This window comes from Mustela nivalis, assembly GCF_964662115.1.
Source record: "Mustela nivalis genome assembly, chromosome: 10".
In the NCBI taxonomy this organism is placed as follows: domain Eukaryota; kingdom Metazoa; phylum Chordata; class Mammalia; order Carnivora; family Mustelidae; genus Mustela; species Mustela nivalis.
Genome location: NC_139029.1, coordinates 106,007,030 through 106,033,732, shown reverse-complemented (window position 1 = coordinate 106,033,732; position 26,703 = coordinate 106,007,030). Strand labels below are relative to the sequence as shown.

General features: G+C 36.9%; 1 protein-coding gene across 24 annotated transcripts in view; it reads right to left on the bottom strand.

Annotated features, from left to right (window-relative positions):
* The window catches only part of WDR47 (WD repeat domain 47), a 66,402-nt gene that overhangs the window by 24,915 nt on the left and 14,784 nt on the right, over positions 1-26,703 (bottom strand). For 9 of the 24 annotated variants that reach the window (XM_082687561.1, XM_082687540.1, XM_082687542.1 and 6 more), the window contains 6 exons: positions 23,881-24,047; positions 21,217-21,300; positions 16,019-16,103; positions 13,097-13,899; positions 10,108-10,234; positions 2,781-2,959 (listed from right to left, as the gene is read on the bottom strand). In XM_082687561.1, the coding sequence (XP_082543687.1) occupies positions 2,781-2,959; positions 10,108-10,234; positions 13,097-13,899; positions 16,019-16,103; positions 21,217-21,300; positions 23,881-24,038 (1,436 nt within the window). In that variant the 5' untranslated portion in view covers positions 24,039-24,047. The remainder of the gene's footprint in view (positions 1-2,780; positions 2,960-10,107; positions 10,235-13,096; positions 13,900-16,018; positions 16,104-21,216; positions 21,301-23,880; positions 24,048-26,703) is intronic. The other 15 variants (XM_082687543.1, XM_082687545.1, XM_082687544.1 and 12 more) reach the window with 3 other exon arrangements.

The window sequence follows — 26,703 nt, the reverse complement described above, 5'->3', positions numbered from 1 at the left end:
GGAAATGTATGATTAGAGCCTAGCATGGGACAAATTCTAGTGGCAATCTATTAGTCACACATTTATTCATTCTACACAGACAATGTGCCAGGCTCTGATTTAGGAACTAGGGAGCTAGAGCAGGAAGCAAAACAGCCTCAAGGTCTTTCCCTCATCACAAGTCTTCCTATATCTTCCTAAGACTTCTTTTTTTTGGACTCAGGACTCCAAACAGCACAAAGAGGAAGCTAGCAGGCTCTGTTAACATTTAGACCCAGAACTGGCCCAGCAACACTTTCTACAACCTAGATTCAATATGAGAGAGGAGTACACAAGGGATACGATTACCAAGAGGTGTTGGGGCTTATTGCATTTTCTCGTTTTCCTACATTAAACATGAGAGAGAGAGAGAGAGAGAGAGAGAATGTATTTAGGGCTTGGAAAGACTTTAAAAGAGCAGTTCAATATTATTAAAGGAATTGGCAGCCATTACTAAATATATAAGTTAATTTTAACTAGGTTACATTTCCCAAATGTTATCCTATAAAACACTAATCCTGTGACGTGCTCCCCATAAAGGAGTCAGAGGTCAAGTCAACTTCGGAAATGCTAAGTATAAAGTCTAAAATGTTAATATCATTTTGACTCTGTAATAGTGGGGAGGATGAGGCAGAATATGCTTTAAGTGCCAAATCAGGGTGCTATTTATTAGTATTAATAGAAACAAAGTATCAAGAAGTATAAAGTAGTAAGAGAGTACTGTTAATAAAAATTCTATTGTGCTTTAGTTGATTTTTTTCCAATAAGATCTATTATGTAACATGACTTTTACTACTTTTCCTTTTTCATGACTCTTGGAAAAAAGATGCAAAATTTAAATCTGGAAACTAGCCACTGCTAGAATGATTCGAAAAAATAAAACATTATGGGGAAAGTGTATTTCATTTTATAGATTCTAACTCTATTCCAATAATCCATAGTATTGGGTACTTTCAAGTCCTGGTACTGGCTCAGATATATAAAACTAAGGGCCTAGAAAAAAAGGTCAAATAAAAGTATTATATTAAAGGTTTAGAAAATAATAGATAAGAGAGTTATGAGAACAACAGAGAATTTATATGAAACTAATGTACAAAAGCCAAATACCAACTAGTAACTTGAATTCCGTTTACAATTGTCTTTAAAGGAAAGATAAACCATCTTGAACAGTTTAACTTTCTTTTCTGAGGAAGTACATCCCTTACAACTATTAGGATCACAGAACCTTGCCACTTTATCTTCCGATTTAATGCTAGCCATCTGCTTCCACTAAAAAATAAACGGTCAGGAAATCCAACTGCAGCCATGGTCTTTATGGATATAAAGAAGACATCTAAGAACCAGAAATGGCAGTTCATCAAAATAGGTTAATTCTGATAAGACACTGACTTATCAGAGGTGATAAGAAAATGATCCTCAAATGCAATGTTCAAAAGTCTATTTAGATTCTTTAGGTTACCTCTATAAACATTCCTTGCATGAAAGTTTGAAGACAGAATCGATTTCAAGCTCACTGACTTGCACAACCCTCAGAGTAACAAGAAGATTACTCCCAATATTATTGAATCAAGTAAAGAACTGACAGTCACCACTGCATTGCCTAATCATAATCACAACAATATCCTACATTTATGGTAGGTTATTTCCCAAATTCCAGGAATTATTCTAAGTAATTATATATATATATATTTTTTTTAAAGATTTTATTTATTTATTTGACAGAGATCACAAGTAGGCAGAGTCAGGCAGAGAGAGAGGAGAAAGCAGGCTCCCCGCTGAGCTGAGAGCCCGATGTGGGACTCGATCCCAGGATCCCGGGATCATGACCTGAGCCGAAGGCAGAGGCCTTAACCCACTGAGCCACCCAGGTGCCCCCAGTAATTTTTTATATATTAACACATTTAATCTTCTAACAACCTTTGCTCATTTAAATATATGTATTCTAGATTATTGATTTTTTTTAAAGATTTATTTATTTGACAGAGAGAAATCACAAGTAGACAGAGAGGCAGCCAGAGAGAGAGAGAGAGAGAAGCAAGCTCCCTGCCGAGCAGAGAGCTCGATGCAGGACCCGATCCCAGGACCCTGAGATCATGACCTGAGCCGAAGGCAGCGGCTTAATCCACTGAGCCACCCAGGCGCCCCTAGATTATTGATTTTTAAAAAGACACATTATCATCTTTCTAGATACATACACACACATCTCCTATAATTAAAAACAATGTAAGTGCATATCATCTTGGCAAAAATTGTAAGAAAGAATAATTTTAATATATTGAATTCTAAAGAAACTGAAAGTTAAGGACCCAAAATAACAAAAAAACAGTGAACACTTAGTATAGTGCTTACTATATGCCAGGTACTATTCTTAGCACTTTGTGTAGATTAACTCATTTAATCTTCAGGTCTATTCTGTGGAGTAGATGAGGAGACAAGCAAAAAGAAGCCAAGTGACTAGGAACCCTAGGATCTCAGCAACCCTGGGACAGCTGGATCCACCTGGCTATTTGCTTCTGGCTGAGTTCACCACCACACTTCTGCTCTCGTTGTTTAGAAGTGAAAGAAGGTTTAACGGGAAGAAGACCAAAATTAGATGAACACTCAGAATGCTGTGAAAGGAAGATATTCCATAACTCCCCATTATTTGAAACACGTAAAATGCTTTAAAATTTCAAACTATATGTGGAAAGTAGCAGTTGCCGCGTGCTTTCAATAGCTTTGAAACAATTCCTTATGTTTTAAAAAGTGACTGAAAGACATACCTATTAAGGAATTGTTCGGTAAGATTCTGCTGCTGATCAGGTCCATCCTCCTGATTTACACCTCCCTCGAGCAGCATTTGTTGGTATATTTGTCGCTGTTGCTCCTTCTGTTCTAAATGCTGTTGATAGCGTAATCTTTGCCTATAATATTCTTGAAATTGTTCTGTTGAATCTCGAAGCTTAAAAATATTAGAAAAAATAATGTATTTGAGCAGACTATGATTAAATATATGTCCCTACCCAACAGGAACTTCTATAAACACTGGATGAAATATACAAGTAACTATTTAACAATTGGAAAACTTAATACATTGCTCTTTGAAAAATAATACAGTATCCATGAGTTTATATGGTCTTGCTTTTATTCTAAAGCAAGAGACTGACCAAAATGAAAGGTCATCCTGGATCTTTGACTAACCCAAAATAAAAATGCAAATTATAGTAGTCACAAAGGGTCATGGAATTAGAGCTGTATTGCTTGGAAAAAAATACTGAAAGACCACTTTAGTATTTAATAAACACAATATTAACTTTTTCCAACACTGTTTAAAAAATTATTTATTTGACAGACAGAGAGCACCAGCATGGGGAGTGGTAGGTAGAGGGAGAAGCAGGATCCCCTCTAAGCTGGGAACCCAATGAGAAACTTGATCTCAGGACCCTGGCATCATAACCTGAGCTGAAGGCAAATGCTCAATCAACTGAGTCACCCAGTGTCCCACACTAACTTTGTCCCACACTTAATTTAAGCATGTAAATGGTTTAATAGGTTACTCTACAGAGAAACTTTTAAAATTTCTCTCAAAAACAATACTTTGTTTCAAGTGGCCTTTCACAAGAAAGTGGAATAAATGGGTAGTAAACTTAATCAACATTTCTACATCTTTATTCTAAAAGAACTATATAGCACCCAAACCTACCAGACTTACATATTTAGTAAATTCCAATACTGACAAAGAAAGATGGAGTCTGGTCATATTGCATCAATCATGTGACCTGGGGTCACTCTGGAACAAGTCAATCATCTCTAAAATTGGCCCACACTAACAATAAGCTTAACAAATAGTCTTATACAGCTAACTAAAGCTAAAACTCTCTCCCCTTTTCCAAGAAGTATTTAAGAATCCTCCTCTACTTCATAACTTACAGCAATAACTGAGACAAAATTATCTAGGTGTCCTTTTAAATTTTTTATTGTTGGTAAAATAGAAACTTTGTCATTTTAACCACTTTTATGTGTCAGTTCAGTGGCATTAATTATACTCAACATTGTGCAATAATTACCACTATTTTCAAAATTCTTCATCAATTACAGAGAAAGTCTATAACCATTAAGCAATAACCTCCCATTTCTTCCTCCACCAAGCTCCTGATAACCTCTATTCTACTTTCCTTATGATTTTGCCAATTTTAGATATTTGATATAAGTGGAATACATGATATTTCGTCCTTTACTGTCTGGCTTATTTCACTCAGCATGATGTTTTCAAAGGTCACCCATGTTGTAGAATATGTCAGAATTTCATTCCTTTTTGTAGTTGAATAATATTCCATTGAATGGATATATCATTTTTGTTCATTCATTAATCTGTGGATGGACACTTGGGTTTTATCTACTTTTTGACTACTGTGAATAATGCTGCTATAAACATGGATGTAGAGATATCTGTTTGAGTCCTTGCTTTCAATGCTTTAGAGTGGAATTGCTGGGTTATATGGTAATTCAATATTTAGCTATACTTAAGCTATGTTTTAGCTATATTTAATTCTATATCAAAAATACCACCAATCCATAGTGCACCATTTTACATTCAAATCAACAACGAATGAGGGTTCAAATTTCTCCATTTCCCCACCAACACTTATTTCTTGTCCACGGCTTTGAGTTTAACTATCCTAGCCGTTGTGAAGCTATATTTCATTGTGGTTTTGGTTTAAATTTCCCTAATGACTAGTGGCACTAAGCATCTTTTCACATGCTTATTAGCCATTTGAATATATTCCTTGGAGAAATGTCTATTCAGCTCCTTTCTTCTAAGTTGAATTGTCTTTTTTGTTGTTGAATTGTAGTTCTTTACATATTCTAGATATTAAACCCTTATCAGATATATAATTTATAAATGTTTTTCCCCATTCTACTGGCCATCTCTTTACTGTCTTGATTAAGTCCTTTGAGGCACAAAAGTTTTTAATTTTGATGAAGTTCAATTTATCAGTTTTTATGTTTGTTGCTCAAGCTTTAGGAATCATATAACACAATAAAATCCAAGATTATGAATATTTGCTCTTGTGTTTTCTTCTAAGAATTTTATACTTTCAGCTCTGATATCTGATAATTAAGTTGTTCATCTGTTTTTAGTTAATTTTTGTACATTATATGAGGTAAGAGGTCTGACTTCATTCTTTTTCATGTGGACATCTAGTTGATCCATCATCATCTTTCCCCATTGAATAGACCTGACACCTGTACCAAAAGTCAATAAGCCACAGATATATGGAATTACTTCTGGTCTCTCAATGTTGAGAGACCATACTGCTCTATACTTCTATCCTTATACAAGTACCAAACAGTTTTGATTACTGTAGCTTTTGTAGCTATTGTAGCTTTGAAATCATGAACTGTGCGTGAGTTCTCCAACTTTGTTCTTTTTCAAGATTGTTTTGGCTATTCAGGACAAATTACAATTTCAAGTGAATTTGAGTATTGGCTTTCCACTGCTGCAAAAAAGGCTGCGAAATTTTTTATAGGAATTACATGGAATCTGTAGATCAAATAAGTACTGACATTTTAACAATATTAAGTTTATCTGTGAACACATGGTATCTTTCCATTTATTTAAATCTTTTTTTTTTTTAAAGATTTTATTTATTTATTTGAAAGACGGAGATCACAAGTAGGCAGAGAGGCAGGCAGAGAGAGAGAGAGAGGGAAGCAGGCTTCCCGCGGAGCAGGGAGCCCGATGCGGGGCTCGATCCCAGGACCCTGAGATCATGACCCGAGCCAAAGGCAGCAGCCCAAACCACTGAGCCACCCAGGCGCCCCTATTTAAATCTTTTAAAATTTCTTTCAGCAATATTTTATAGATTTCAGAGTCTAAGTTTTTCACCTTGTTGGTTTAATTTATTCCTGGGTATTTTCTAGTCTGGATGGTTTTTCTTTCTTTTTCTTGTCTAATCATTCTAGCTAAAACTTCCAGTAAATGTTGAAGAGCAGAGGTAAAAATAGGCATCCTTGTCTTTGTTCCTCATTTGAGGTGGAAAGCTTTTAGTTTTTCACCTTGAGTAGGACATTAGCTTGGGGTTTTCATAAATAAAGTTTACTGTGCTGAGGAAATTCCATTTTTTTCTTAGTTTTCTGAGAGCTTTAATCATGAAAGAGTGTTTGATTTTGTCAAATGCCTTTTCTGCATCAACTAAGATGACCAAATGTTTTTCTGTTCTTCATTCTATTAATGTGATATATTACATTGATGGATTTTTTTTAAGGTTTTATTTATTCATCTGACAGAGATCACAGAGCAGCAGGCAGAGAGAGGAGGAAGCAGGCTCCCCGCTGAGCAGAGAGCCCAACGCAGGGCTCGATCCCAGGCCCCTAAGATTATCACCTGAGCCGAAGGCAGAGGCTTTAACCCACTGAGCCACCCAGGCACCGCGGTTTTTTGTTTTTGTTTTTTTTTTTTTATTTATTTTGAGAGAGAGTGAGAGTGCACATGGAGGGGAATGAGCAGAAAAGGAGAGAGAATCTCAAGCAGACTCCATGCAGAGTGCAGAGCCCAACATGGGGCTTAATCCCACAATCCTAAGATCATGACCTGAGCTGAAATCAAGAGGTGGAGGCTCAACTGGATGACCCACCCAGGTGCCCTGGTCTGTAGTTTTCTTTTCATGTAAGGTTTTCATCTGAACTGGGTATTAGAGTAATGCTGGCCTCATAGGATGAGTTAGGAAGCATTATTCCTTCCACTTACATACTTTTGGAAGATTTTTGAGAAGGACTGATGTTAACCCTTCTTCAAATGTTTGGTAGAACTCACCCCCAAAGCTATCTGATCCTAGATTTTTCTTTGTTGAAAGCCTTTTTTCTTAAATTTTATTTATTTATTTGACAGAGAGAGAGAAATCACAAGTAGGCAAAGAGGCAGGGGGAGAGAGGGGGGGGAAGCAGGCTCCCTGCTGTACAGAATGCCCGATGTGGGGCTCGATCCCAGGACCCTGAGATCATGACCTGAGCCGAAGGCAGAGGCTTAACACACTGAGCCACCCAGCGCCGTTGGAAGCTTTTTGATTATTGATTCAATCTCTTTACTCATTATAGGTCTGTTGAAATTTTCTATTTCTTCTTGAATCATTTAGGTAATTTGGGTTTCATTTCAACTTGGTTATCTAATTTGTTGGCTTATAATTGGTCATAGTATTCTCTTATAATTCATTTTATTATTATAAATATGTATTATACATATTACAATACAATACCAAAAAAAGTATTAGCCATTTCTGATTTTACTTACTCATGTGTCCCCCCCCCCCCACTTTGGTCTAAGTGCTTGTCAATTTTGTTGATCTTTTCAAAGAACCAACTTTTGGTTTTACTGATTTCCTCTACTGTTTTCCTATTCTCTATTTTATTTTTCTTCCCTCTAATCTTTATTACTTTCTTCCTTCTGATAAAATTTATTCTTCTTTTTCTAGTTCCTTAAGGCATAAGGTTAGGTTATTGATTTGAGATCTTTCTTCCTTTTTATTTTTTATCTTTTTAAAGATTTATTTATCTGACAGGTCACAAGCAGTCAGAGAGGCAGGCAAAGAGAGAGAGGAGGAAGCAGGCAGGCTCCCTGTGGAGCAGAGAACCGGATGTGGGGGTCAGTCCCAGGACCCTGGAATCATGTCCTGAGCCAAAGGCAGAGGCTTAACCCACTGAGCCACCCAGGCGCCCCATCTTTCTTTCTTTTTTTTTTTTTAAAGATTATTTATTTATTGGGCGCCTGGGTGGCTCAGTGGGTTAAGCCACTGCCTTCAGCTCAGGTCATGATCTCAGGGTCCTGGGATCGAGTCCCGCATCGGGCTCTCTGCTCAGCAGGGGGCCTGCTTCCCTTCCTCTCTATCTGCCTGCCTCTGTCTACTTGTGTTCTCTGTCTGCCAAATAAATAAATAAAATCTTAAAAAAAAAAAAAAAGATTATTTATTTATTTGTCAGAGAGAGAGAGAGAGGTGCGAGAGTGAGCACAGGCAGACAGAGTGGCAGGCAGAGGCAGAGCGAGAAGCAGGCCAAGCAAGGAGCCCGATGTGGGACTCGATCCCAGGACGCTGGGATCATAACCTGAGCTGAAGGCAGCTGCCCAACCAACTGAGCCACCCAGGCGTCCCTCTTTCTTCTTTTTTAATGTATTCATTTTTAGCTATAAATTTCCAGAGCACTGTTTTTGCTGTATCTCATAAGTTTGGAATGTTGTATGCTTTGGGAAGTTGTATTCATTTTTGTTAGTCTCTAGGTATTTTCTAATTTCCCTTGCAATTTCTTTGACCCATCAGAGTGCGTTAATTTTTAGAAACTTGTGAATTTTCTGTTATTAATTTCTGGCTTCATTCCATTGTAGTCAGAGAAGATATTTCATATGATTTCAATCTTTGCTTTTTTTTTTTTTTTTAAGATTTTATTTATCTATTTGACAAAGAGAGAGAGAGAGACCAGGGGGAGCAGCAAGCAGAGGGAAAAAGAAAAGCAGCTGAGCAGGGAACCCTGTGCAGAGCTCAATCTCAGGATCTTGGAATCATGACCTGAGCTGAAGGCAGATGCTTAACTGACTGAGCCACCCAAGCGTCCCTGATTTCAATCTTTTAAAATTTACTGAGATTTGTTTGGGGTCCTAACATATGCTCTATCCTGAAGAATGTTACATGTGCACTTCAAAAGAATGTGTGTTCTGGGGGCACCTGAGTGGCTCAGTGTGTTAAAGCCTCTGCCTTCGGCTCAGGTCATGATCCCGGAGTCCTAGGCCTAGTTCCACATTGGGCTCTCTGCTCAGCAGGGAGCCTGCTTCCTCCTCTATCTCTGCCTGCCTCTCTACCTACTTGTGCTGTCAAATAAAAAAATAAAATCTTAAAAAAAAAAAAAAAAGAATGTGTGTTCTGCTAGTGTTGGAGTGTTCTTTTTTTGTTAGTATCACTTTATGTATTTGCATTCATGTATTGTTAATATTCACATATTCATAAACTTACCAATACTTAGAATACAAGCACTGATCTGAGGAGTGTAAAAAAACAACTTCCTCTAAAAAGACTGATATAGACACCTCTGGGTGAAAAAAAGGTGCATCCTCCAAAGCAACAATATAGTTGTTTTATAGATGTCTGTTAGGTCTAGTTGGTTTAAGTATTGTTCCAGTACCCTCTATCCTTATTGATCTTCTGTTTAGATGTTCTACCCATTATTTTAAGTGGGGTATTGAAGTCTTCAACTATTATTTCCCCCTTCAACTCTGCCACTGTTTGCTTCACAGATTTTGCGGTTCTGTTTTTTGGTGCATATTCATATATGTATTTTTAATAGTAATTTTTCTACTTTATTCATAATATTTAGTTGAAGACAAAAAAATTTATTGAACTTATTAAAACTACCTCTTCACCTCTTCTAAGTGGCATACCATATAAGATAAAATTTATAGGGGCGCCTGGGTGGCTCAGTCGGTTAAAGCCTCTGCCTTCGGCTCAGGTCATGATCCCAGGGTCCTGGGATCGAGCCCCGCATCGGGCTCTCTGCTCAGCCGGGAGCCTGCTTCCTCCTCTCTCTTTGTCTGCCTCTCTGCCTACTTGTGATCTCTCTCTGTCAAATAAATAAATAAAATCTTAAAAAAAAAAAAAAGATAAAATTTATACTTTATTATACAATTTCTTTTCCAAATCACCACAGAAAAATAATTTGGAACTCGAAAGACTTGGATAAAAGTACTTGATATTATAAATGTCATAATTTTTGTTCACTAAATCTAATTAGTAAAATATAGAGGATAGTCTTACAAATACAAGCTATCCACATTCAATGTGAGTTCAATTACTTGAGTTCTGAAATATGTAAGATTAATATAAACTATGGCATTTTAGATTGTTAATAAATTCATCTGTTAAAAATGCTCCAAAATACATGACAACTAAAAATACCATGCATCCTTAAGGGAAAAGGGATAAAATTACTTAATTAATAAGAAAGTCTAGATAGTCTACTATCTAGACCTACTTCCAAATATTGGAAAATTCCTTTTACATTCTATCTAGGCAAATACTATTACTTTAGAGAATAATTCTAAAAGTCACTAGGTCTATTAAATATTACCTCATTTTTTTCTTGCTTAGCTGGTCCTGGGTTCTGTGCTCCATTTGCAGGCTCTTTTTCTGAAACTGAACTCTGGCCTGGGATTTCACTGCTTATAGGCCGCTGTGCCTCAATGGGTGTATCACTTCTTTCAGAAAGATGCAAAAAACAAACAAAAAAACAAACAGGAAGAGGTAGGGGTGAAGGAAAATATATTTTAATTAACATAATGAAAACAATCTAAATGTCATCAAATGTGCAAAAAATCGATTTTTAAATATTCCTTTCTTCTACTAAGGGTATTATCTAAGAGTTTCTAAAAAAAATAGAATGTGCTTATAACAGAATGTGCACTGGATTATTAAGCAAGGAGGGTAGTGGCTCCAGTCTGGTGAAATCACTTACATTCTCTGTGGCTCAGCTTCATTTATAAATTGAATTGAATAATAAGCTGGATGACCTAATGCCTAAATTCTCTTCATATCTTAATCTGTGATTTTCTTAACCAAACATTAATTTTTTCCCTCCAATATGTTTCAACAAAATTTTTTAAATTTATTTTTTCAGTGTTCCAAGATGCATTGTTTATGCATCACACCCAGTGTTCCATGTAATACATGCCCTCCTTAATAGCCTGGTGGTGGGTATTAAAGAGGGTACATTTCAACAAAATTTTAAGAACTGTTTAGATTTTATTAAAAGACTGTCTTTGGTTCATTTGCACTTAACATAAAAGCTGAATATACATCTTTTCAATATTTTAATGCATACTAATTAGTAAGCTTAATATCTTACATCAGGTTGTTTCTAATATTCTTCTAAACAATAGCAATTTCTACTTTTCATAGTTAACTGTGTTCAAAATTTTTAATAACTAACATCATCCAAAGATGATGAATACCACAGACATTTATACAGACTATCCATTGGCACAAGGTACCATGTACATGTACAAAAGTAAAATGACCTTTCCCTTAAAAGAATCTGATTATGGGATGGCTTCATAATGGCCTCTCCAGGCAGATGTATGTAAGACATAACAAATTACAGGTCTAGGGTTCAGGAAGCAGAGCTAGTCATCCTCAGAAAGGCACCATTAGTTAGAAGCTTTTGGATAAGTATCTCAACATACGGAATCACACATGTAACCCAGAGGAGGAAGTAGAAAGACAGGAAAAGTATTCAGCTACCAGTCAGTGCTCTAACCTGCTAATGACCACAAGAGGTCCCCCTTTATGTCCAAAAGACAGATTTTCTAAGAATTATTAACTGTATAGAGATAGAATAAAATGACCTTCATAAGGTAACATTTAATTTTACAATTTATATAGCATTTCCACATGCACTATCTCATTTAACTTGGACAGTAACTGATGAAATAAATTGTAACTCCCGTTTCACAGATAAGGAACAAAGTGATTTTCCTAAAATTGCAGAGTGGGTAAATAAAACTAGGATTTGAATCCAGATCTTCAGGATCCAAATACAATGCTGACCCATTCCTGAGAATTTGTATATTTTTGCTGTTTAATTTTGAGACCATTACACTGAGTAGCCAAAGCTTATGTTTCAACTGCTTTTTCTTCCTTTGAGTTTATGAGTAAAAAGCTGTCTTTACAAAACACTACATACTCTCTTATAAAGCTTTCTTTCATGTTTTATCTTCTTGTTCACTGTAATAACTCAATCACTATACCCAGGATGCAGCACGGTGCTAGCACAGAGCAGACATGCAAATATTTTTAAACAAATACTGCTTAAACACGAATTTACCACAAATAAGAGGTCTCCTCATGTGGCATCTTCAACATAATTGATCAAATTAAGCCTCCCAATATTTTCAAATTGCACCTCAAATATTTTTAAAAACAAGGTTCACTTTCTCCAAAGTAAATTTTTATACTTTATCCACAGAACAGTAGTCCTCCGCAGACCTTTTGATATACTGTCCTTACCTGGAGTATGACACTCAGATGGGGAGCACCATTCACATACTTGCCTCTCCACTAGGAGCTTTATCTCACTTTGCAAGTCAACACCCTATTTTATAGAGGAGGTCTTTGAGGCTCAGAGAGATTAAGGAACTATCTCAAGGTCACACAACTACTAAATGGCAAAGATATTGTTCAAACCCAAGCCTGACTCCAAAGATCATGCTCTATTCATTATTCCACAGTGCTTTGGCTTGTAAGTCTTCCAATTTCACAAGCATGACAGATGTTTTCTGGGTTACTGCTACTGCTCAGCTAATAACACATGTATTACTCACTTCTGATATATCATTTTTTACCTCTCTGTTTATTCTGTAATCTAGTAACTTATACTCCACTTCTTTATGTCTTTATCCAGTCATTCCTCAATTTTTACTACTCTCTTTACATAAGCAACAGCACGTGTAGAGTCAGGTGTGGCTGGATTTTTATGTCTTCTTTCCATACAATCCCACTGGTGTACATGTCCAAACATGCCATTCATTATACCGACCAGGAAGTTCTTCTTATGCACTCAGAAGAGCATCAGCAGCTCCCCAGAACTGAAGTTCAACATCCCAAACAATGAAAATTTTCTTTAAAGATACCGAAAGTCCAGGATAAGTTTAAGATAATCTCTACCAATGCTCAAGACTCTATTCCTTTGGGATTTAGATAACAGGAAGCTCCTATAATAAGTTATACTCATCCATTTTCATGACTAGGTATCATCTCTATCTTTCAAGTAGAGCAATAAGATGCCTTGGGCTTTAGCAAGTCACTTAACATCCTAAAATCCCCCCTTCCCTTTAAAAAACATTAAACAAGATATCACAACTCCCTACTTTGCAACCTCATAGCAACTTAATAGAAAATAATCTCGGGATTGTGAGATCAAACCCCACATCAGCCTCTGCACTCCTCAACCTTCCCTCTCTAAAAAAAATAATAATTTAAAAAAAGCGACTTGAACATTAAACATACACACAAAAAATCTCACACTTGCGAATATTTTCTAATTTTTACAAGCAAATACTTACCGTTCAGGAGATTCCTCATAAATACTGTGACATTCTGTATTCTCAAGCATGAGACTCCTACTGAGGTTTTGTACACCTGGATAATGGAAGTTAGCAAAGGAGTGTGACATTGGAGAAGTTTTGTTTCCAAGGTCTGAGATTCTCTTATCATGACTGGTTAGTCCACAAGTGAGGCCATCTAAAGCAGGATTCAGAGAGCGGGTCATATAGGCATCAGCTGATTGAGGCCTTCTCATTGGAGATGATGGATAGGGAGAAAGTTTGCTGATAAGAGGAGTCAAAAGATCAGCATATGCAGCTTTTGTAGGTTTCAGAAGTTTGTCAACATGAATATTAAGCATTTTCTGTTCAAAAGCACAAGAGAAGACAGAAGATGGGAGATTCTGAAGCCATGACAATAAACTCAGATCCAAGTCATCACAACCATTACCACACAAAAGATCAATGCCAAGAAGTACTTCACTTTCTGTAATTTCTTCTCCAGTTGCTTTACTTTGACAAAATTCTACACAGCATTCATAAAGTAGACCCTTCATTACAAGCTGAAATAAACGATTGTTACTTGCTTTAAAACCAGCCTCACTTAGCTTCCTATCAGCAGGGATGAATTCTGCAACCATGACACAAGCCTCTTCAAAACAGTGAACTCGTGCAGTGCTGGGATTCCAGTCCTTAAATTCAGCATGATTGGTCAGACGAGGCAAAGTCAAAAGCAAACAGAGCTTGCTATAATCATCTTTAGAGGGACAGTATTCTTCTAGGGCATGCAAACATTGCACAGCTTCTTGCATGGTAAATTCCAGCTGTAAGAAAAATTTAAGTGATAACTATTAAGAGAGATGTTAAGAGATATGAAACCAAGAGTATTTTATTCAGATACAAAGATACCTTATAAATTCTCATAAACTATTCAACTGCAAAAGGATAAACTCTACTGTCCCAGAATACTCATATTGCAAGATATTTAACAACTTTCAAGTCAGGAATCCAGGAATCAAAATGCTTTTCACTACTAAAATAAAAATTAAATAATTTGGCTAATTAGTAAATTAAACTCTTACTATAAACATATTGTTCTAGTTCAGGCTTCACTCTCAAATGTACAATTTTTAAAGGTCAAGAATAATTGAGTTCTCTAGAAATGAAAACTGAAGCATTCAATTGTTTATATAGCTTGCTGTCACTCCAGCTTACCCCAAAAGTAAAAGAGCCATTCTCAAACTTGCCATAAGAGAAATTTGTGTGGAGAAAGAAAGCAAATTAAAAAGAAAGAAAAAAGAACATTTACAGTTCATTTAGTACAAAAACAGAATGAAAGAGAATAAAGGAAGCTTAGCTGAGAGACAGATTATAATAATTTGGGTACTGAATATTACCTTAGACTCATAAATTTTTTATGATGTAAAGGAATCTTAGAGCTTATATATCCACCTTTCCTCATCTTATATATGAAAAAAGTTGGGGAGCAGGATTTAACGGAAGTAATACAGTTGGTTAGTGACAAAGACAAAATAAAAATTAGGTCCTTTGATTTATATTCCAGAGTTCTTTCCACATTTAAACATCATTATCTCTTTTTAAAAAAAAAAGGCGCCTGGGTGGCTCAGTTAGTTGGGCCACTGCCTTTGGCTCAGGTCATGATCCTGGAGCCCAGGATGTAGTCCCACATGGGGCTCCCTGTTGGATAGGGAGTCTGCTTCTCCCTCTGACCCTCCACCTCTCATGTTCTCTCTCATTCTCTCTCAAGTAAATAAATAAAATCTTTTTTAAAAAATCATTATCTGACAAACATTTCTCTATTACACATGAAAGTCCTCATTGTAATATTTTTTTATTTTATTTCAGTGAACACCTCCTGGCACATAGTAAGTTTCCTTGGTTTGGAAACAATGTAACAATACTATTACTAAAACTTTAAAAGTAAAACCATTCCTGGGGCATCTGGGTGGCTTAGTCAGTTAAGCGTCTGAGCTTAGGGTCATGGAATTGAGCTGTGCACAGCAGGCTTCCCGCTCAGCTGGGAGTCTGCTTCTCCCTCTCACTCTCCCCCTACCCCTCCCTGGGCTCGGGCTCACTTTCTAACAAATAAATAAATAAAATCTCAAGAGAAAAATAAATGTTTAATAAATCCTTTGAATCATTAAATTTAAATGGTCATAAAGGCATAAAGATTTTATCAAAAACCACCTCTGTTGTTGTGCTAAGCACTGGGTATTTTATGTAAGTGACCAATCACTCGATTCTCTACCTGAAACTAATACTACACTGTATGTTAACTAACTGGAATTTATTTTTTTTTTTAATTTATTTTTAAAGATTTTATTTTTATTTATTTATTTGACAGAGAGAAATCACAAGTAGGCAGAGAGGCAGGCAGAGAGAGAGAGGAGGAAGCAGGCTCCCTGCTGAACAGAGAGCCCGATGCGGGACTCGATCCCAGGACCCTGAGATCATGACCTGAGCCGAAGGCAGCGGCTTAACCACTGAGCCACCCAGGCGCCCACTAACTGGAATTTAAATAAAAAGTTGGAGGAAAAAAAACCACCTCTGCTACAATGTAAATACTGAAAAAACAAAAAGAAGTTAATCATAATTCACTTCTAGGATAAATAAAAAAGCAAAAATGTAGCATTTTTAAGTCAAACATCTATTGTAATCTAAATCACCTTAAACATGAGAAGAGCACACATTACTCACCTACCTACCAGCCAGCCACTCGTTCATCATCTTTGTCTAAATCTTGCAACAAGTTTAGAAGCATTACAGAGTGAAAGCACTACAGCTACAAAAGAGTAAAATCTTACCCCATCCTACTTCATAAAAATTTTGAAAATGCAGGATACTAATCTTTTGTTTTAGTGAATAAAATACTTATGACTGAAACAAGACTATGGCGCAAACCTTCAGGAATAAAAATCTTACATGCTGGGGCTCATCTTCTGCTGACATTGCATTGTTAACACATAAAGCTTCTAAAAACTTCTGTTTCAGAATAATATAACGAAACCTGTAAAAATATGAAATATTAAAATTAAAAAGCTGAGTTACAGAAAAAATAAATAAATAAATAAATAAAATAAAAAGCTGAATTACAGAAATGTCAAAGATTGGAAATGAAACCCAAGTCCCCAGAGCAACAGAGGCCATATTTGTTCCAAAGGACTAATTAATCCTTTAATAGTTTTTGAAAAATTAATTTTCTAATGTCTCATAAATCAAATACACTTAAAAGTTACTATACCTGCCTTTGCTTACAAAAAAATTCTCAAAATTCTTAAAAGCTTATCACATTGAGGCTACAATAATTTCAGAATTAAGTAAATACAATTGAACACTCAGAGGAAGGATTTCCAATATTAATTCTGAACAAAAATCAAGTTTTATTGAAGATGTTAAATATTATCTAATATGAAATCAAAGTCCTTTACATTTAAAATGCTTTATGTTTTATTGTATTTTGTTTTATTATTTTGTATTTTATTCAAAATATCTTTTTTTCTCTTCAACATGACAACTGTCTAATAAAAACAGGCTGAACTATCGTAAAAAAAATGAACATTTCTGGGGCACCTGGTGGCTCAGTGGGTTAAAGCCTCTGCCTTCGGCTCAGGTCATGATTGCGGGGACCTGGGATAGAGCCCCACACTGGACTCTCTGCTGAGCGGAGAGTCCACGTCCCTCTCTCTCTCTCTGCCTGCCTCTCTGCCTACTTGTGATGTCTGCCTGTCAAATAAGTAAATAAATAAATAATATTTAAAGTCATAAAATAGCCATAAACTTTAAAACTTTTTTTTTTGTAAGGAGGCTCCAGCATGAAGCCCAACACAAGGCTTGAACTCAATAACTCTGAGATGAAGAGCTGAGCTGATATCAAGAGTTGGATGCTTAACTGACTGAGCCACGCAGGTGTCCCTAAACCTTAAAACTTTTTAACAGAGGGGCACCTGGGTGGCTCAGTGGGTTAAGCCTCTGCCTTCGGCTTGGGTCATGATCTCAGGGTCCTGGGATGGAGCCCCCCATCGGGCTCTCTGCTCAGCGGGGAGCCTGCTTCTCCTCTCTCTCTGCCTGCCTCTCTGCCTACCTGCAATCTCTGTCTGTAAAATAAATAAATAAAATCTTTGGAACAACAAAAAAAAACTTTTTAACAGAGATGTTTCAGGGAGAGAGGTCTGCTTGACTTGCCTAAGAATTTAAAAATGTTGGATGCCTTAAGCACCTTAAAGAAAAAGTATTTCTATGGACTATAAATAATAATGAAACTTCAGTCATTCTTTCAACATTGTTATGGTAGCAAATATGTGTAAAATAAAACAAAATCCTTGCCTTCAAAAAGAGGGTCATCTAAAAAATTGTATGAAATATGTATACTGTACAGCAAGGTCTCAAAGGAATGTGAAACCAATTCTATCAGAAGGGGTGGGAAGTATAAGGAAAGTCTTATAAGAGCTGACTCTTGGAAGATGATCAGGTGTGTGCTATGTAAAGGCAGGAGACGGTCAAAATACTATTCCAGATGAATGAAGAATGGACAAAAGAGGGAAGTCAATCCTTGAAAAAAGGAACTTTTGGGTAAGAGTCAAGGGTACAGGGCACCTGGGTGGTTCAGTACACTGAGGTAAAAAGGCAGAGGCAGGGGTAAAAGCCTCTGCCTTCGGCTCAAATCACAACCCGAGGGTCCTGAGATCAGGTCCCATATTGGGCTCTCTGCTCAGTGGGGAGCCTGCCCCCCACCCTGCCTGCCTCTCTGCCTACTTGTGATCTCTGCTAAAAAATAAACAAATAAAATCTTTAGGGGGGGAAAAAAGATTCAAAGGTATAAGGTCTTCCGGTGGGGACCACTCTCTGGTCAACACAGTGTAACCTAAAACTCAAGCAGAAAGCTGAATTTCCACATTATTGAAAAGTCAGCAAAAATGGTTGGTACTGCAAGAATGGCTGAAAAGCAGGGAGACATCAAAAAAAAAGAAAGAAGCTATAACGAAAAATACACCAACATCTATTATATTAACTCAGCCCAAATCTTTGGCTATCTCTGAAACTGTGAAGATGCAAAGGGGACTCCAAGGAGCCCAGAGAAAGCAAGAGATGAAAGCCTAATTAACTGAACCAAGATCTCAGCTGGCATCCATTAAGTGAGAGTGGACCAAGTTAACTATCTGCAGGAATAAAAGTCAACACTTTTTTTTTTTTTTTAAGATTTTATTTATTTAGGGCTAAATAAAAAAAATCTAAAAAAAAAAAAAAAAAGATTTTATTTATTTACTTGACAGAGAGAGATCACAAGCAGGCAGAGAGGCAGGCAGAGAGAGGAAGGAAAGCAGGCTCCCCGCCAAGCAGAGAGCCTGATGCGGGGCTCGATCCCAGGACCCTGAGATCATGACCTGAGCTGAAGGCAGAGGCTTTAGCCCACTGAGCCACCAAGGTGCCGCAAAAATCAACACTTTTCAAAGGAAGATAAAAGAATCGAGTCTCAGCAATGAACCCACAATATGCAGAAGACATTTTAAAAATGACTAGATTTATTAAAATAAATAAAAGTCACTCGTAGTTAAGAAAAAGGCAATCAACAGAAGTTGAGCCTAAAATGATCTAAAAGTTGGGATTAGCAAACAAAGACTATTAGCAAGCAATAGCGACTATAAATATGTTCAAGGACTTAAAGGGAAATATAGTCACAATGAGTAAACAGATGGAAATATCTCAGCAGAAAAATGATAAAGGAAATTCTGAAATGGAAAGGTACAATTATCTGAAATGAAAAATGCATTATTTATGAGCAGACTGCTAATAGCAGAAAAAGGCATCGGTGGGCGCCTGGGTGGCTCAGTGGGTTAAGCCTCGGCCTTCAGCTCAGGTCATGATCTCAGGGTCCTGGGATTGAGTCCCACATCAGGCTCTATGCTTGGCAGGGAGCCTGCTTCCCTTCCTCTCTCTGCCTGCCTCTCTGCCTGCTTGTGATCTCTCTCTGTCAAATAAATAAATAAAATCTTAAAAAAAAAAAAAAAAAGAAAAGGCATCGGTGAACTCTAAAAGTAAATCAGTAGAAATAATCCAGACTGAAGAAAAAACACAGGAGGGACACCTGGGTGGCTCAGTTGGTTAAGCGGCTGCCTTTGGCTCGGGTCATGATCCCAGCTTCCTGGGATCGAGTCCCATATCGGGCTCCTTGCTTGGCAGGGAGCCTGCTTCTCCCTCTGCCTGCCTCTCAGCCTACTTGTGATCTGACAAATAAATAAATAAAATCTTTAAAAAAAAAAAAACACACAGGAAAAAAAATGTTTTAAAAAAAGGAACAGAACCTCAGTCCTGTGGGACAATATCTGTCATCTGATACCGCATAGAGTCCCAGGAGGAAAAGAGAAAAGGGCAGAAAAAAGTATTTACAAGTAATGGCCAAAAGGTTGCCAAATTTGATGAAAATATATATATACTTAAAAATTCAAAAAACTTAGCGAACCCTAAGCAGGAAAAATACAAAGAAACCACACTTGAGCACATCATAATCAAACTGCTGAAGGCCAATGATAAAATATTGTTGCCAGAGTCAGGAGTTAGAAGGATGGGCAGAACAGGTGAAGTGGATCCAAAGATACAAACTTCCAGTTATAAAATCATAGGGATATAATGTAGAGGATGATGACAATGGTTTAAAATGCTGTACTATACATTTTAAAGTCACTAAGAGGGGCGCCTGGGTGGCTCAGTGGGTTAAGCCGCTGCCTTCGGCTCAGGTCATGATCTCAGGGTCCTGGGATCGAGTCCCGCATCGGGCTCTCTGCTCAGAGGGAGCCTGCTTCCCTCTCTCTCTCTCTGCCTGCCTCTCTGTCTACTTGTGATTTCTCTCTGTCAAATGGATAAATAAAATCTTTTAAAAAATTTAAAAAAAAATAAAAATAAAGTCACTAAGAGAGACATTAAAAATCTTCCTCACAGTTGAAAATAGAACTGCCCTATGACCCAGCAATTGCACTATTGGGTATTTACCCTAAAAATACTAACGTAGTGATCCAAAGGGGCACGTGCACCCGAATGTTTATAGCAGCAATGTCCACAATAGCCAAACTATGGAAAGAACCTAGATGTCCATCAACAGATGAATGGATCAAGAAGATGTGGTATATATACACAATGGAATACTATGCAGCCATCAAAAGAAATGAAATCTTGCCATTTGCGACAACATGGATGGAACTAGAGCATATCATGCTTAGCGAAATAAGTCAAGCAGAGAAAGACAACTATCATATGATCTCCCTGATATGAGGAAGTGGTGATGCAACATGGGGGCTTAAGTGGGTAGGAGAAGAATAAATGAAACAAGATGGGATTGGGAGGGAGACAAACCATAAGTGACTCTTAATCTCACAAAACAAACTGAGGGTTGCTGGGGGGAGGGTGTTTGGGAGAAGGGGGTGGGATTATGGACATTGGCGAGGTATGTGCTTTGGTGAGTGCTGTGAAGTGTGTAAACCTGGTGATTCACAGATCTGTACCCCTGGGGATAAAAATATATGTTTATAAAAAATAAAAAATTTAAAAAAAAAAAAATCTTCCTCACAACAAAGAAAAGTTTTTGTAACTATGTACAGGGATGAATGTTAATCAGACTTACCGTGATGATTTCCCAATATATACAAATATCCAATCACTGTATTGTAGACCTGAAACTAATATGTTATTTATATGTTACCGCAAAAAAAAAAAAAAAAAAAAAAAAAAAAAAAAAAATCTTGAAGGCAGCCAAAAAAAAAAGACAAAAAGAAAAGAAAAAGAAAAAAGAAAAAAAGAGAATCAGGATACAAACACAGCTAAGTGTTCATCAGAAATAATGGAGGCCAGGAGACAACTGAATGACAACTTTAAAATCTTCATATTATTATGAAGAAACAACTGTTTCAAATATGGCCCTTGTGACTTTTTGTACAGACACTGTCAAAAAAGGTAAGTTTATATATAAGATTTTCAATCAATTGCAACTTGTCCTCGATACAACTCAACTGGATTGAGCATACTATTTTCTAGGAAAGCTAACAGTTTTGTTTTTAAATTTTTGTTTATTGTTTTGTTTTGCTAAGCCTCTACCAGTGATAAGACATTAAAAGCTTCAGAAGAAATCTTACCTTTTTTTATCAAATTTTTCCATACATTCTAGAGGCTGAATGAACTGAAGAACTTCATCCCATTGACCATCAAGGATTAGCTGCCTATATAAAGGAAAAAAACCCAGCATTTTATCCAATTTGCCTCATACTAATTAAAAGCAGAATAAATATGACAACATTAAAACCAGTCTGAAGTCTGTAATGAGGTTAACATTTTACATGGTTCTTTAACTCCTCTAAGTAAATTTTTCACAACTTACTTGTAACAACATAACCTATATGAGAAGAATTTTTGATCTGCAACCATTTCTCATTCTAACATATGTGTTTTTCTCATGTATATAAAAACATTGGGCTAAGTCTAAAAGTTCCTTTATTTTCCTATTCATCTTTCAGTATTAAAGCTCTTCTGTCTTACTTAGGGGCCAGTGTGCAGGTATGCTCCAGACTTACTAAATCAGTGGTTCTTCACTGGGGCAATTTTGTCCCCAAGATATCTGGTAATGTTTGGCGACATTGTGGATTGTTGCAATTGGTGGGGGGGTGCTACTGGCAATCAACTGGGTATAGTCAGAGATGCTACTAAACATCCTACAATTCACATGACAACCTGCACCCCCCCCCCGGGACCAAGAATTATCCGGCCCAAAATGTTACTAGTGCTGAGGTTGAGAGATCCTGCTCTAAACTGTGATTTCTATATCTCTGAGGCATTTGACACTAAAATTTATACTCTACAAATAAAAACAGCAAGGAATACGAACATATTTCATCCTACTTTAGTGGTCTATGGGAACTTCCAAAAGTTTTAAGGCATTCTTATGGCTGCTCTTTTATAATAGCAATTTCCCTATTTTTGGCTTTTAGAACAGTAAAATTTTAAAAGGGATAGGCAGGAGGATCTATATCGGATTGCCAACTTTGAGTCTGCAAATAAGGAACATTAATAAAAAGCAATCATAATGCATATCATAATCATTTTATAAATAGGCATTTTAATATTTAAAAAGTAGGAAGGAGGGCGCCTGGGTGGCTCAGTCGTTATGCGTCTGCCTTTGGCTTAGGTCATGATCCCAGGGTCCTGGGATCATGGCCCACATTGGGCTCCATGCTCAGCAGGAAGCCCGCTTCTCCCTCTCCCACTCCCCCTGCTTGTGTTCCCTCTCTCTGTCTTTCTGTGTCAAATAAATAAATTAAATCTTAAAAAAAAAAAAAAAAGGTAGGAAGGACCATAATTTCAAAGGTGAGTCCTTTATGATGAATACATTTAATTTAAAAATTTACCCTTCTACAATTCTTTGCATTTCACCTCAGACCAGCAAAACTTCATCCCAATACCCAGCAGGTTCTTCGAGGGGCCATATTTGAGAGCCACTGCTAAATTACCAGGAGTACCAATGCTTGAAAGAGAGCCAAAAGAATATGGCCTCCATACTGGTTCCTGGTGATTACCATTGACTAAGCTCCTCGGGGTTAAATGACATTCATAATACAGAATACAGAAAAGTTCAAGCAATTTAAATAAATTCTCTTAATATAGTAAAGATTTTTTTCTTAAGTTCCTTTTTCAAGACTTAGGGATACTTCATCTTTTAAGGCTTTCCAACTCACAAAATGCTATCTCCAAGAATCTGTACTCTTTGTCAAAGGATATTCAGCATCACATAAGCAAAGAATACATTTCTGTATGGAAATTTGGGTTTTCCTTTTTCCATCCAATTCAAGTTAGGATATATTTAGCTTTTTGCATTTTGGCAAATATGTTAATTCCCTTTTGCTCTGCAATTCCAAGAATCTTGTTCTAAGGAAATAATCCAATATATAGAAAAAGCCCTATGTATAAAAGATGCTCAACAGAACACTTATTTAAGATAAACTGGAAATAATTTGTCTAAAAATAGGGGAACCATAGGAAATTAAATTGAGAATTTTTATAGTATAAATTTGTAATGACACAGGGAATGCTTATGATGTTAATGGATAAAGGATACTAAATTATAAATGCAACAGAATTGCATTTTTTTAAAAATATGTATAGAAAATTATTAGTATGAAGTCTGTCTGGGTGGTGGGTGATTTTTCTTCTTTATTTTTTTATATTTTCTATAATGAATAGGTTTATATTCACTTCTATGGCAAAAAAAAAAAAAAAATGGCACTGCAGAAATATTTTATCTGCCTGGAGTCCCCGATTTCTTACTCAAGTATTTTCTGTGATGACACCACAACCATAAGGGAGTTGTGACTCTAGTTTTTTTAATGGACCTCTGGATCTTACTACTGAAAACATTCTTTAGAGAACATTGTTTTGTAAATGTTCCATTACAAAAACAAGCATTATATTTAAAAATTATACTTATAGGGATGCCTGGGTGGCTAAGTTGGTTGGGCCCCTGCCTTCAGTTCAGGTTGTGATCGCTGGGTCCAGGGATCGAGCCCCACATTGGGCTCCCTCATTAGCAGGGAGCCACTTTTCCCTCTCTTCCCCACTTGTGCTCTCTCGCTATCTCTGTCACTATCTCTTAAGTAAATAAATAAAATCTTTTAAAAAAACAAATTTTAAAAATTATACTTATATAGCCTTCTCATGATTATATCTACCCATGATACACATATTACCTTATTAATACTTAACACTTCTTTGAAAGAGCTACAAAACTCATAATATTAATGAAATCATACCTCAGAAAAAGCATATCATCTGAAAACAGGCCATTTATGACTCCACTTTCCTTCTCAAGGGCCAACATACTAATGTGAAGCTTCTTTGAATTCAGGAAGTCTAAAATTAGCTTAATGATTTCAACCTCTTTTACATTCACTGTTTCTTCAGCCGTCATGTTGATAGCCTAAATATTAAACAGAACAAAAATAAAAATTATTCCTACTGTTTTATTTCTAAGTGCTATTAACTGTCTGGAAACTACACATTAGAGATTCCTTGGAAATATTTAGTACAGGTATTTTAAGTGAAATTAATTTATTATTTATAAAAATCAGTAATTCTTTAAGGTGTAATAAAGGTTATGGCTGTAATTTTTTTAAGTCCTTGTCTTTGAGAGATACACAATGGGATAATACAGATTAAATGATATAAAGTCTGTGATTTGCTTCCAAACAATACAAGAGGGGACTGGGAGGAGATAAAGAGGAAATAAGAATAATCATGACTACTGAAGTGGGATAATGGATAAATGAAAGTTCATTTATATTTGCTATGGTTTGGACATTGTGTCCTCCCAAATTAATCTGGTGAAATCCAAATCTCCAAATTGATGGTATTAGGATATGAAATCTTCGGGAAGTGATTAGTGGGATTAGGTGTCCTTCAAGAGGCCCCAGAAACCTAGCTCAACCCTTCCACCTTGAAAATATGCAATAAGACAGTTGTCTGCAACCAGAAAGAGAGACCACATCAGAACTGACCATGCTAACACTCTGGTCTTAGATTTCTACCTTCCAAAGCTGTGAGCAATAAATTTCTGCTATTTATACACCACCCAGTCTATGGTATTCTGTTACAGCAACCCAAATGGACTGAGATAGTATTATTGTCTATTCTTACACATTTCTAAAATTTGCCAAAGTAAAGAATATTGTAAAAAGTCACTAATAACCATGTTTAGCTATGTTCTAAATAACTTGCTCTAGGTATATACTCATTCCATAAGCAGTTATTGCTTTTTCTCTGTGATAGGCACTGTTCTATACTTGGGAGACACTGGCCTTGTCCTTAAGAAGCTTATAGTCTAGCAGCAATATGTAAAATGTTATACCTTGTCCTTTGAAGCCAAACAAAGTAAGGCTGGTTAAAAAAGTGCTACTTTAAGTCAAGTTGATACTATGAACCTAAACATGAAACAAAGATATTTCAACTCTCTACAATCTCGTATGTTACCTATTAGTGTTCAGTGCAATAACTAAGCACATAGGTTATGAATTCATAAAGATTTAGAACTAGGAGGAATTCTGAAGATCATTTCATAGATGAGGCCATACAAGTTAAACGGCCTAACTTGTTGCAATTTTCAAAGGTCAAAGCTCAGAGCAGTACAAAAGACTACGATGCTAACAGTAAGATTAGCTGCAAAGACACATCATCAGATCAAAAAGACTGTAAGCACATCTTTCTCACAGGATGAACTAACTTTAACAGAGCTCACAGAAACAAACATACATGTACGCAAACATGTTAATTTTCTTCCAACTTATCAACTTCTTCATAATGAGAAGTATAAATGTCTAGCATACAAGAATGAGTACGTTTTCTCTCTTAGAGAACAAGGTAGGGTAAACAAAGGACAGAACATGGGTAGATAATTGTATGATTCAAATAGTTAATGACATCAGACTAGTCTACGGCCAAACCACTCTGAACGCGCCCGATCTCGTCTGATCTCGGAAGCTAAGCAGCGTCGGGCCTGGTTAGTACTTGGATGGGAGACATCAGACTAAGTTAATCTCCTACATCCATCTCCAACAATAAGGACATGCTTGCCTCAAGAAACAAACAAATAACCAAAAAAAAAAAAATCTCAACAGGGCAGCCACCCCAGTTCCACATGCTTTGGGTTTCCCTTTGCTTTCTTCTGAGCTGCCCGTCCTCCTGTTAAGAGACTTTATTCAAAAGAGGATACACTAAAATTAATGATATTTCTACTCACTAAATTCTAATTACATTTCAGAACTGCCTCCCTGAGATTACTCCTAAAGCACCATGATTAGTGATTTTAGCATTTCCCAAATCTTCATGTAATTCTTACTAGCAAAAGAATGGCTTGGGGCGCCTGGGTGGCTCAGGGGGTTAAAGCCTCTGCTTTTTTTTTTTTTTTTTTTTTTAATTTATTTGACAGACAGAGATCACAAGTAGGCAGAGAGGCAGGCAGAGAGAGAGAGGAGGAAGCAGGCTCCCCGCCAAGCAGAGAGCCCGATGCGGGGCTCGATCCCAGGACCGCGGGATCATGACCCGAGCTGAAGGCAGAGGCTCTAACCCACTGAGCCACCCAGGCGCCCCAAGCCTCTGCTTTTGACTCAGGTCATGATCTCAGGGTCCTGGGTTGAGCCCTGCATCAGGCTCTCTGCTCAACAGGGAGCCTGCTTCTCCCTCTCCCTGCTTCTCTGCCTACTTGTGATCTCTCTCTGTCAAATAAATAAATGAAATCTTTAAAAACAAACAAACAAACAAAAAAGAATGGCTTTAAGTGGGGCACCTGGGTGGCTCAGTTGGTTAAGCAACTGCCTTCAGCTCAGGTCATGATCCTGGAGTCCTGGGATTGAGTCTTTCATCTGGCTCCCTGCTCAACGGGGAGTCTGCTTCTCCCTCTGACCCTCTCATGCTCCCTCTCTCTCTCACTCGCATTCTCTCTCAAATAAATAAGTAAAATCTTAAAAAAAAAAAAAAATAGGTGGCCTTAACTAATTTAGTCATCAGAAAAATAATTGCCCCCTCTATCTATCTCTAAGATCTTAGAGGGGACTTCACTTATATCACTATGTACCAACCAT